At 48.5% G+C, this 13,458-nt stretch overlaps 1 protein-coding gene across 2 annotated transcripts in view; it reads right to left on the reverse strand.

Moving 5' to 3' along the window:
• Positions 1–13,458, reverse strand: part of SMARCAL1 (SWI/SNF related, matrix associated, actin dependent regulator of chromatin, subfamily a like 1) — a 192,129-nt gene that overhangs the window by 52,483 nt on the left and 126,188 nt on the right. For both annotated transcript variants that reach the window (XM_029605117.1, XM_029605118.1), the window contains exon 12: positions 10,473–10,543. In XM_029605117.1, the coding sequence (XP_029460977.1) occupies positions 10,473–10,543 (71 nt within the window). The remainder of the gene's footprint in view (positions 1–10,472; positions 10,544–13,458) is intronic.

Consider the following 13,458-nt stretch of genomic DNA (forward strand, 5'->3'; position numbering starts at 1 on the left):
GGCTGGATACAGCCCTTGAAATTGCATTGGGAATGGCATACCTCTGTATCCCTCATGGAACAGCAGCAGCAAAGTCCATGGTGTCCGACAGTACCCATGGTGCTCTATGGTCATGTCCTGCGGCATCCAACCGTATCCACTGGTGCCCACCGTGGTGATGGCACTAGCCCTCTTGTGCTCACCAATGATGGATCACATCGAGGGCACCAAACGACGCTGCACCAAGGGCTTCGACAGTGCTTGACTGTAACTTGATCAGTTCAACAGTATATAGTGCCATCCCCAGCACCATAGGCACCCGCGGACACAGACAGCCCGGCAGCACCGATAGAGACCCTGGTGTCCGAAGGTATCGATGGACTGGCAGCAACCAAGAATGCCAGGGGCGCCTGCAGGCAGAGGCTCTGCAGCCCCAACACGTCTCATCGATGCCCAAAGGAACCAATGACTGCCAGTGCCATCGACGGTTCCCCTCAGCTCACCTATCTGTCCGAGGGCATCGATGCTCTGAGCTCGATGGCATCCCTCACCAGCAGCTATGACTGATGATAGCCTCGCTAGCACTCATTAGCAATGATGGTGCATAAATCCAGGTAGGGCCTCCGATGCCCCCCAATCCTAGCGGCTCAGACCCCAAGATCATCGGTAACCATGGTGCCTAATAGCCATAGGCCAGTGATGGGAAAGCAGGATGCCCCTCGGTGCCCCATGCAAGGAGCCTGGAGGTCACCAGACCACTGTGCCTTGATATCTCGGTGTCCCGGGGTGTCTTGAGTGAATGGCAACCTCGGTGCTCGAGCCATCCAAGGCCGAAACCCCTGTTGCCCAAGGGCTTCAGTGGCACTCAAGGGCTCTCAAAAGCCCTGGGCGGTTGATGGCTTTGAGGACAACCTAGGCACTCAACAGCAATCCGAGTGTCTCGTTAATGGTGCTTGACCTCATTGAGAGCAGTAACGAATGTCATCGGCGGCCCCATACCTTGATGGTCTCAAGGGCGTCGATGGTATTGAGGCAGCTCCGCACCGCAATGGCCTCGAGGGCGGCTGTGGCATTGAGGCCATGCACCTCTACGGCATTGAGGGCTGCTGCAGCATAGAGGCCACGTAACTTGACGGGATCGAGGGTAGCCACATACGCACCTCGATGGGATCGAGGGCATCTATTGTATTGATGGCACAGAGGGTATCGAAGACCCAGAGGACACAGATGGCATTGAGGGCACAGATGGCCACTGAGGCATCAAGGGCAGCTCCGATGGTATCGTGGGAGGCCATGGCGCTCGATGGCAGTCCTGGTCCCCGACACCAGAGGTCGGTGACGCTACTCCGCCACATCGAGGCCTAAGGCACTCAATGACTCCAGCGCATTGAGACTATGCCTACGGCACAGAAGGCCCTTGCAGCATCGAGGGTGGACATGCACCTTGATGGCAACGAGGGCGCCCAGTGCACTGGTCACAGATATGCATGGGCAACCGATACTGGGCATCGCACCGAAGGTGTGGCAGCAAGCTGCTTGCCCAAGCGTCTGCTCACCCTCTCTCTCAAGAAGACTGCACTGCCATAGCAGGCAAGCAAGAGGGGAGGCTATGTCATCCAGGGCTCCTTCCCATGGAGACTAGTTCCTTTGGATGTGGGGAGGATAAGCTCTCCCCCCCACAGGAAAGGTGTGGTCTTTGTTCTCTTCACTGTCTGAACCTCCATCGATGCCGACTGATTGGTGAAACGACATGGAATTTCTGCCCAGGTAGAACTCAGGTGAATTCCCAGGCTCAGTAGCCTACACGGATCACCCATGGACTGCATTCAGTCAGTTCTGCCAGCACCTGACAATGGTACAAAAACAGGCAGAGGAAGGAGAGGACACAGATACTAAACTACAGGTGCAGTATTTATTTAATAAGGAATAGTAATAGACTCTGCCAGACTGCACAGCGACTAAGGCCCGCCATGCGGCTGGCAGACAGTGGAAAGAAGAGAAAAAAGGAAAATAAAATAAAACTACCGTTAAGGGAAAGGAAAGAAAAACAGCTTCAGCGCTAGAAAAAATCTGAGCAAAGCTGAATACCGTGACACACACGGCTCCCACAACCACATGGCTCCACGGAAAAAAAGACTGAGGGACTCTGCCTAGAGGGTAAGGTAATGGCTACAGCTGCAGATGCTCCGTAAGGCATGTCTGAAAGTTCTAGAAACTTTGAGATCAAAGTTCCGGACCGGGCCTCCATCCAATGATGTCAACCATGTGCAAGGACTACCATTCTGCTTGTCCTTGGAGAATGATTTTATCACCACTTTAATTACAACGTGTGACTCAAAAAGGTACTCGGAGCTCGTTCCCAACTCTGATGGCTGCCCTTCCATCTCTGATTATTGCCTGTTCTAGTCAGAGGCTGGAGTCCTACAGTAACAGCAGCGAGAGAAAGCCCGCTTACCAGAAATCAATGTCTTGCTACGCGATGATTCATCACTAACGCAGCAGTACAGGGACCATGCAATCACCTGGGAAATGCACTTACAATCCATGATGTTACATACATGGCTGATGAGGTCACCATGGAAAGTTCCTCGCCATGAAATCCCAGACTGAGAAAATTACCAGGGATCCTGTAACCTACCCATGACCCTAGCACAATATTTTGATTTGATTTATATACATAAACTGGGTGTGAAAAGAAAACAAGCGTGGGGAGCACATGCTGTTGCGTGGCATAGTTGCTTGCATTTCAGCCCCACTGGGTCCGACAGAGCAACCATTGCCCAAAAAAAATCTCCTTGGGTAACAGTGGGAGAGGGAATTTAGGACAGTGGCATGGTGCCAGGGAAGAGGAAATCACGGAAAGTTTTTGTGTCTGCCCATATGTCCCTCTGTCTCTCCACCCGCCCTTATGCATACGCACCTGATACATGTGTATGGACAAACATAATGTAGGCAGCCAGGACTCTCTCTTCCCTCCGCTCTCGCCCTTCACAGAATAACCACACAATAAATACAGGACAACCAAACTGGAATCAACAAGGCCGCAGCTTTATTTAACAAACCAGCAGTGTCCAAGCCAAGCTGTATCACCCCCCCAAAGACCACCTGCCACCTCCCAGCAAGATGATCACAATTAGGTCACCCGCCTAGCGATTCCAGCAATGGTCAACATGCACAACTCCCGCTGCCGCCCAGCAAGGGGCCAAAACCTTCGACCCCTGCCACCGCCCAGCAAGGAGTCATGCAGGGACAACTGTACCCAGCTGTGCCCTTTTGTGACTTCAACTTGGCACTTGCCAAGCCGTACAATCAGCCAGCACGAGGCTGCCCCCCTAAGTAGGCTCAGGCGACCCTCCAACCTGCGCCTGTGGTGGGTCGCTTACTGGTTAGTGGTGGGTCCACTTACTGGTCAGTTACCCCAACTCACTCCCAAACAAGAGCGAGCCTTTAAAGGGCATCTTGGTAAGACTGGCTTTGGAAGTTGTGTCGGCTGACCAATTTCACAACCAGAATTGACACCTGGCCTCTATCATCGAAGCCACTCCTCTGGCCAAGTTCCGAACCAAATCCCAGCCTGCAGCAGGCTCCATAACTGCTCTGAAATTCCCTCCAGACTCATCAACCTCCTGAGAGAGAAGCAGACAAGATCTTGCCACTAGGGTGCAACAGGAGGCAATCTGTAAATTCATCACCACTGCCTCAAAGGCTTGCTTAAGAATAGCCTCAATCATTCTATCATGTATATCCTTTAAGGCCGCTCCTCCGCATAGACATGGCACATACCAGAGCATCCACTTTGGAAAACCGCAAACGCTCTCTCACAGCTGGATCCAGGGGGTACAGCTTTCCAATGTCTGACTCCCTTTAAACTTTGCCTCTGGGGCATCCCAGTCCAGATCAATCAATTCCTGGATGGCATCCATTACTGGGAAAAAAACAAGAGGCTTTACATAAGGAAACCAAAATGGGATTCTTCCTCGGCTCTGACATAGCATCCGAACCAAGAACACCCAGCTATTTCAAGGTCTGGGAAATCAGGGCCGGCAGTTCATCTCTATGAAAAAACCGCAACATGATTCAATATGGGTCCAGCCCTGGAGGAATTTCCCCATCTTCCAGGGAATCAGGATCATCCTCATCATCAGTGCTATCCGGATTCCTGTCAGGAACACCCGCAGGGAGCAGAGGCGAGCTTTGGTGCTTAAGCATAGGACTGGAAGAGGGGGGAGCCACCGGCTGAGGGTCTGACCGAACAGAAATGGGGGAAGTGGAGGACTGTGCCAGAAGAAAGGCTTGTAAGCCTTGAAAAAATTCCACCCAAGAAAAAGCAGCTGAGTTTAGACCAAGCCCAGAAGGAACTGGAGCTGGTCCCATAGAACTCCCCTCGCCAGTGGAGGAGCCAGTCAAGGGAGAACCAAGATCTGGCATTTCCCCAGTCAAGACCATGACCAACCCATCATCAGATTGGGAAGAGCCAGGCTTAACAAAATCCAAGGAAGACAACTCTCCCTGAGCATCTGAGCAGTGCTGATACAGGTTAGAAGCCAGGTCAGGCTGAGAAGCCCTAATATGACAGGCAGCACAAATAGGAAGATGCTTAGGCTTCTTACTTACTTGCGCCAGCGCTGCGGTAAACGTGTGTCGGAACAGCTTGCGCTCAAAAATTAAATGCCCCCAAAAATAAGCGTGGCAAGGGGTACACACAACCTGTGTGCCAAGTTAAACACATAAAAAATTTGCGCATGAAAAAAGCGCACCCAAAAACTGAATGTACAATGCGTGCACAGAGCTGACACACTGCGCACACCAACAGCCTATATAGAGCAGCAGAACACGCACAAGAGCGCAAAAACAGCCTCTGTGGCCTACCATGCGGCATGCATGAAAAAAGCCTAAGAGCGGGGCCTAGCTCACCGGACGGCTGCTCAATCCGCCAGACTGCTCAGTTCCCCAACCTTAACGGGAGCAGGAATGAACATTGGCATGGTGCGCCAAGAACAGATACCGGAGGAAGCCCTGAAAACCCTCTAACTGTCTCTGATTCAGGTAAAACTTTCTCCTTTTTTTTTTTTAAACCTTACCTGAGCTCAGCACTTACCGGCTGAGTACAGAAACAGCCTCCAGCTGCGGGGGGGGATGGCACATGCCATCACCGCTGCGCTCGGCCTCCTGCACCCACTGCCTTTCATCTGAACCAGCAGCTAAGTCCACACCGGGAAACCCAGCTACCGGACCCAGGCACATCTCTGAGGGACCTCGGAAATCGCCTCAGGAATTCTCAACTGGGGGAGGGAACTTTAGGTATCACTGCAGGAGAGCGGATCTTTCTTTTCCTGAATTTAGGATTTCATATTTCTCCTTTCAAAAATCTCAAAGCAATCCCTAAAGGGAGATGCATGTCCACCATCTGCTGGAGACTAAGAATACTGGCAGGCTGGGGTCACTGCAGGGTTATATATATTGTGACAGCAGCTTGCTCCATCTCCATCTGCTGGCAGGGGAACATAAACCCCACTGGTCCTGAGTTCATCTGCTTACACACTAGGAAAGGTTATATGGTAAGGATGGCCAACATTTGTCTGTGGCAGGAAAGAGGATGCTAAGTGAAAAATTCAGATTATACATTATCAGGCATTTAAACTAGGAAGTGGGGGTGGCAGGAGGTGGCCAGTGAAATTGCAATGTTACCCCCAAGCAATACGGGAAGTGGGAAGAGAAAGTAACAAAATCAATCGGTTCAAAAAAACAGAAAAGGCAACTAGGAAGAGCAGCTGGAAAGCTATAACCACAAATGCTCAGAGTTTAAGCAGTAAAATCCCAGACCTGCAGGCCCTAATGGTAGAGGTGGAACTGGACATTGTTGCTGTTATGGAGACCTGGTTCACTGAGTCTCAGGATTGGGATACAGCCCTCCTGGGCTATAACTTGTTAAGGAAGGACAGAGAGAACAGAAAAGGGGGAGGAGTAGCTATGTAGAAAACAATATCCAAGCAACTGAATGGCAAGAGACATGGGGTGGAGAGAAGCATTATGGACCATCCTAAAAAGAGAAGATGGTACTTCCATTTTTTACCGGTGTGATCTATAGGCCTCTAACTCAAACGGATTAACTGACCAGAGACTTGATCGAGGACATCCACACGGTGGGAAAGAAGGGAGAAGTGTTGCTCATTGGAGATGTTAATCTGCCGGAAGTAGATTGCAGCATCCCTTCTGTGGAATCTTCAAAAAGTATAGAGAGAGTGGATACTCCTCAAGGTGCTCTGCGCAAACAAATGGTAATGGAACCCACAAGGGAGGGTGTGATTCTCGATCTAGTGCTCACTAATGAGGATAATGTCTCTGATGTTCGAGTAGGGGCTCCCTTGAGCACTAGTGATCATCAAACATTATGGTTCGATATTGCAAACAGGATACAAAGAAGTCACACAAAGACTTGAGTTTTGAATTTTATAAATACGGACTTCGTCAAAATGGGGATGTATCTGGAAGAAGAAATGGAAGACTGGGAGAAAATGGGTAAAGTGGAACAACAGAGGGCCAAATTAAAAGGAGCTGTTACAAAGGCAGCAAATCTATATGTTAATAAAGTAAAGAGAAAGAGGAAAAAGAAACCGATCTGGTACTCAAAGGAAGTGGCTGAAAAAATTTAGGCAAAACAACAGCATTCAACAAGTATAAAGGATCCCAAAAAAAGGAACACAAGGAAGAATATCTGATAAAACTGAGGGAAACTAAGAAAGAAATCAGGAAAGGAAAAGGTCAAGCAGAAGAAAGTATTGCCAAAGAGGTAAAGAAAGGAGGCAAAACATTTTTTCAGATATATCAGAGAAAGAAGGGAGGCCCGAAGTCGTATAGTGAAATTGAAAGGTGACGAGGAACACTTTGTGGAGAGAGATGAAGAAACGGCATAAATATTAAACAATACTTCAGTTCGATGTTCACTAAAGAAGACCCTGGAGAAGGATCGTTGCTGGTTGACAAGACCGTGGATAGAGATGGGGTAGATGAAACTCCATTTACAGAAGAGAATGTATGGGAAAAGCTAGGAAAACTGAAAGTGGACAAGACCATGGGGCCAGATTAGGAGCTCAGAGTTGTACTAGTGGGTTCGCTGCATGACCTGTTCAATAGATTCCTGGAAACGGGAATGGTGTCAAGTGATTGGTGAAGAGCGGTAGCAGAGAGGAAGCTGGAAACTACAGGCCGGTTAGCCTCACCTTGGTGGTGGGAAAATTAATGGAAATTCTGCTGAAGGAAAGGATAGTGAACTATCTACAGTCAGGAGGACTGCTGGACCTGAGGCAGCATAGATTCATTGGGGGAAGGTCCTGTCAGTCAAATCTGATTGATTTTTTTGATTGGGTGACTAAAGAATTGGATCGAGGAAGAGCACTCTATGTGATCTACTTGGATTTCAGCAAAGCTTTTGATCCAGTTCTGCATAGGAGGCTTGTGAATAAAATGAGAAGCTTGGGAGTGAGCGCCAAGGTGATGGTGTGGATTACAAACTGGTTGATGGATCTTGAGGGGGAGTAGAGGGTGTCGATGGCTGAGAAGTCGTCGATGCCAGTCGGTCAACTGGCACTGTTGACCTCGATGCTGGCACGAGGTCAACAGTGCCAGTTCCGACGATGTCGATGCAATGGACAAAGTTGGGGTTTGAGCACAGAAGATAAGTTCCATCTTCTCCATTCTGGCCTTGCGACCCTTCGGTGTCATTAGGGCACATTTGGTGCAGGTCAAGACATCATGCTCGCATCCTAAACACATTCCACAGACTTTATGGGAGTCTGTGATAGACATGTTGCGGGTACAGACCGGGCACCGACGAAACCCCGATGCCATGGCAAAGGAAAAAATGTAGCTGCAGTACGATCAACGGCCAGTAGGCCGAGAAGGCCAAACTCGACAGTAATCGACGGAAAACGGGTAAAAACTTACCGGAGTACCGCAGACTTATAAAAGATAGAGGAGGGACCCCTGTGGGGCAATTTAACTTTTAGTAATTCTGTGAGGAAAATTCCTGTCAGGAATCTCTTCAGAGCTCCTTTACCGCGAGGCTACTGCTGCGCGGAAAAAAGAAGACTGAAGGGGGACCCCAGCAGGGGCCAGTCGAAGTTTGGAAACTTTTGACAGAAGTTTTCTGTGATTGGGCTCCATCCTGATGATGTCACCCATATGTGAGGACTACCATCCTGCTTGTCCTGTGAGAAAAAAGGGAACCAAGACCTCTGGCTGTCTAACCCCTGGATCTGCTGTGGGCTAAAGCTGATCAGGGATTACCAAACACCCCCCCCCCCTCGACTTAGCCTGAGGAATAACCCACAAAGGTAACTAACACCTCAGGGAGCATCTTCTAACTTCTCTTCTTCTTTCTCCTTCTTTCTTTCTTTTTTCTTAACTACAGGTTTGCACCTCTACCATATGCTGGAGACAGAGAAATACTGAGGGACTGCAGGTGGCACTCTCTGTTATGTAGCAATGCCTCAAAGCTTTTAGTTCTCTGCCTCCATCTGCTGGTAGGGATGCAAAACCCACTTGTCTGGACTGATCTGGGGTACGAACAGGAAGTGGTTGTTACTACCCTTAACCAATAAGCTTGGTACTTTTCCTGCAACTCCAACATTGCTCGCTGTTTCAGCGCAAGAGGTAATAGCGAATTAGATTCAGACAGCAACCAATAAGGGTCCAGACTTTTATGGTCTGGGAAATGATAAGTATGGGAGCAATCTGCATGGTACAGATGCTACCATAAGCTTGCTGGGCAGGTTGGATGGACCATTGGATCCTTTTCTGCCATCATTTCTATGATCTCTGTTTCCATCTGCTGGTTGGCATGCATCACCCACTGGTATGAACTGGTCTGACTGGATGAAGAAGAAGTCACTCTTTTTGCATGTTACATTTACTGCACTGTAAAATCACAACACAAAGCAGAAGATGTGTAGCTGGTGTCACACTCAGCAGATATCATTCAGCAATGAATCTTCTTGGTACATCCCAAGCTTTGCAGTCTGGTTTCTCTCTGCAGCATATGAAAATCCAGATGTGAACTATTGAAACAAGCAGGTGGAAAGCTGGGAATTCCAGGAGCAGGCACATCCAGACCACTTTTCCATGACTTCTCCTACACCAGGGATCTTAATGCTCAGTGTCAGCATCCCAGTGGACACATCTGGGGAGGTTCTCCATCTTCATTAGAGAGGATCCATCCCTAGACTGCAAGCCGAGACACACACTTTGCTTGATCACAAAACACCAATATTTGCAAATCACTTTTCAGATGCTGAAAGTCGTGCTTTGGCCGGACATTAACATCACTTCCCGGGTGTTTCAAGGTGGTCAGCCTTCTGTCTCACAATGCATGACAGTTGTTTTCACAGTGCTTAATTATTTTTGAGCAGCACACTCCCCACCAATCAGCAAGTCAGAGATTTTGCATATATAGCAAGAATATACAACTCTGTTCCTCCAGGGCTGCAGATAGGTCTGGTTTTTAGAAACCATGCTATGAAAATTAACCTGGTCCTTAGCCCAAATGTATTCAAATACATCTGCTGAATATAGGAAGTCCTCATGTTAAGGCGTTTCGAGTTACGATTCAGTTACAACATTTCTAAATTAACACCCATTTTCCAACTTACAAAACTTGTTTCGACTTTAAGACTCCGAGGGTCTCCCAACAGGAATGCATTGGTGTGCTGATGACTGCGAGGCTGGTGAGGTGCCATCAATAGGAAGAGTACCAGGAACTTCCTCTCCTCAAAACAGTGTCAGGGCATTGTCCCGGGGGCATGACTTTCCTCTTCAGACAAAAAAAAGTAATGCTTTTTAAAATGCATCTCTGCCTTTTACATTAATATATATTTCTAAATTCCTTGATGCAAAGAGGGTATTGGGCTCTGGTGCTGGAACCAATTCCCTATGTATAACCTTGTTTTTTATGGAACAGCTGGTTTTGACTCATGACACGGTTTTCACAGACCTGTTGGGTCTTCAGTCTGAGGACTTCCTGAATTCACTGTGGCTATGCTGAACGACAGATCTCTCTGCAGCCCTTCACCCCCAATGCCTGAGCTCAATGAGACAGTCTTCACATCTGCTGCAGACATCACACTGTTCTCTAAGCACCTCCCTTGCTTGTTGTTCGTGGGGGATTGTGCGTCGTGGTGCTAAGACAATTATAAGCAGTGCCCTTCCAATTCTCCAGCATGGCTGCTACACTTCAACCCCTGGGCTCTGCACGTCGCTGCAGTCTCTGGCACTTTACAGGTTTGTGTCTGGAGTTTAGAGAAAACAGGACGATCATGAAACATCTAAACCAAGGCGAGACAGAGGAAGCTCGGGGATAAATCTGAACGCTGAACAACACTAGAGACCCTCAGCCCCAGCTCCAGTGGGGCCCAGATTTGTACTGAAATGATCTGTGAGAGAAAAAGGGAAAGTCTATTCAGATTTCCTCTCAGAAGGCAGGATGGGCATGAACTTACACCACACATCGTACTTTGGCCTCTGCAGTCTTGTTGAAGAAGACCAGAAGGGCTTCTTTCTCCTGGCGTTTCTGTGAACAAGGAAACAATTGCAGTGACTTATAAAGCAACATCAGTGCCGTGCAGTTATCAGCTGGTCCCTGTGCTAAAGCGCATATGTGAGGAAGCGTGGATGCTGAATGTGAACAAGGATGGGGAGAGGGGTCACACTCAGTGGAGTGGAACTTGAGAGGGGTTCTCGGGTTTTATAGCTTTATGCCCCAACAGATAAATTGCAGTTACACACTATAGATATCTCTCTTCGCACTTAAGCTTCCTTAGCACAACTGGGCTTCTTTGTCAACCAGCTGGAACCAGAGTTTGACCAGCTGGCTAACTATGCTGGGGCCACAGAACAGCCCCATGGAGCAAAACAAGGGTAAGGTCGCAGGAAGAGTGAATTGCCACAACTAGGGCATGGTGTGAAAGAAAACAGGGACTCCCCCAGGACTCCTTTCTTTCCACATCCTCAGTACGATGGCTGACCAGTACATAGGTACAATGAAGGAGAGTTTATTGCTAGGCATTATAGATTATGGAGAACAGAGGAGGAAAGAGAATAAGCCAAGGCTCTGGGGTAGGCCCTGCTCTTCTCGGCACTACATCAGTCATGGATGCTAACAGATGCTTTCAACAAGCCCAAGAGGCTGCCTGACAGACATCGTATAAAGCGACCTCAGTATCTCTCGCCAAGGAACAACTAATCCTTGCAGTGTGCACTATGATGTGAAACGTAAAGAAGCCCACTGCAAACATAAGCTCCAAGAATCCAGTTAGTAAGCCATCGCATTAATATGTATGCAGAAATGGGCTTGGTCTAGAGAAGACTGCAAAAGGGCACCAACAAGATTTGTGTCTGTATAAGAGAGCTGTGTGTGCACCACATCGGCTTTCAGGATCCCCACGGGTCAATCAGGAACACAAATCACCAAAAAATGCCCATTAAATATGGGGAACCCAATCTCAAAATTCCTCTGGATGGCAGAAGCCACCCTGAAGCCTTAGATTCTGGTTAATCAACAGGACTGGCTCATAGGCACCCCTAGCCTGCAACTCCCCTAAGCTTCGGGCAGGGGTGAATGCTGGAAGAAAAGACATCTTCCAAGACACAAGGAAAACAAAGGTCTTCGCAGGATCACAGGGAGGCTCTGGCCAGTGTTTGGCTCAAAGTCAATGAGGATACAGGCTGTGGTGAAATCAATTGTCAGTTCATCTGACCATGCTTTTCCTTTTTTAGCTAACTTGGGGCCATTCAGGTGGCGGGCTACTCAGCCTTCTTTCTATCAACAAGAAGCAAAAGAAAATTAATCCTTACCTGCTAATTTTCGTTCCTGTAGTACCACGGATCAGTCCAGACCGTGGGTTATGCCTCCCTTCCAGCGGATGGAGACAGAGAAAAACTTTGAGGGCGCCCTCTATTTACCTGGTGCGCCCTCTGCGTCCCTTCAGTATTAAGAATATCAAAGCAGAAAATTGGAAGTGTACCAAACTGGTGAATGGATCAAGCAAAACCAAATCTCAGAGTTAACTCCATTAACTATATACAGGTTATATCAAATAGCCGAAGTACTTGAGGAAAAACAAGCATTCGAGAATCTGTATAGTTCCTTCGAGCTAGCTACCTATTACTGTACTGACAACCCCCTAAGACCCCAGGGCGGGCGTCTGGACTGAACATGGGGAATAAGGGGGCCTAGCTCATCTCTCTGAAAAAGATGCAAGACTCTGGGATCATCCCCTTCCACCTGCATGAAAGAAGCAGGATCATCGTGGTCCTGATCAGGATCCACGGGGGGGAGTGTCAGTTGGTATCGCTACAGGAGATCTGTAGGGCAGCAACATGTTCCTCGCTTCACACTTTTACCAAGCATTACAGATTAGATGTATGTGCTCCAGAGGAGGCTGTGTTTGGGAAGAGTGTGTTACGAGCAGGTCTTTTGGGTTCTTACCCACTGTAAGTGAGCTTGGTTGTATCCCACTTGTCCAGACTGATCCGGGGTATGAACAGGAAAGGAAAATTGGTTCTTACCTGCTAATTTTCGTTCCTGGAATACCCCAGATCAGTCCAGAATCCTATCCCTGATTTTCGAAAGACCATTGTATATTGCAGAAGGTACGGATTGTATATAGGTTGACTTTTTCAGTATTTACGTTGGATTTGGGGGCTCCCAGTTCAGGGGGATCAACTGTTACTTCTCTGCTCACCCTAGAAAAGGGGGGGGAGGAGCAGTAGGAGGAGGGTCAGGTAGAACAGGATGGGGGACTACCCGAACCCGGGAAGTCCCCTGAGAAACCCCTGAAAAGGCCTGGGAGTTATCCAATCTGCTCACTTTAGGGGGAGAGGGGCAGGAAGCTGAAGCATTCTGGTAAGCTTTATGTAGCAATAGAACGAAATCCGTTGAAAAAGCAGGTGGGGGATTGAGCCCAGCAGGATCAGCTGAATTGTGCACCATGTCTGCCCCCGAGAGGAGAGGGTCCACCGGAGTTAAAACGGGCGGGGGGGGGGGGGGGGAGGAAAAATCAGCATCTGGACTGTCATTTGGCTGCGATGCACCAGCCAAACCAGAAGTCAAAATGGCCGCTGTTCCCGCGCTCGGTGGGAATGGGGCCGACTCCCCCCGATGGAAGCCGTGCCTGAGAACGCAGGTGGTGAAGACAAAAATAGTGAACGATTTCAAAGAGGCATGAGATAAACACTGTGGATTCCTAAAGGCTAGAAGATGGAATTGAAGAAAAGAGTGCATGGGTGTAAATTGCTGGTGTGGCGGTTAGTACCCTTAACCAATAAGTCTTCATACTGTTGATGCAACTCCATTATTGCTCTCTGCTTCAATGGCAGGAGGAAAAGGGGAATTAGATTCAGACAACAATTAACAAGGACATTGAATTTTACGGTCTGGGGAAACAAATAAGCATGGGGTAAGAACATAACATAAGAAATTGCCAT

Source organism: Rhinatrema bivittatum, chromosome 6, assembly GCF_901001135.1.
Source record: "Rhinatrema bivittatum chromosome 6, aRhiBiv1.1, whole genome shotgun sequence".
NCBI classification, from domain to species: Eukaryota; Metazoa; Chordata; class Amphibia; order Gymnophiona; family Rhinatrematidae; genus Rhinatrema; species Rhinatrema bivittatum.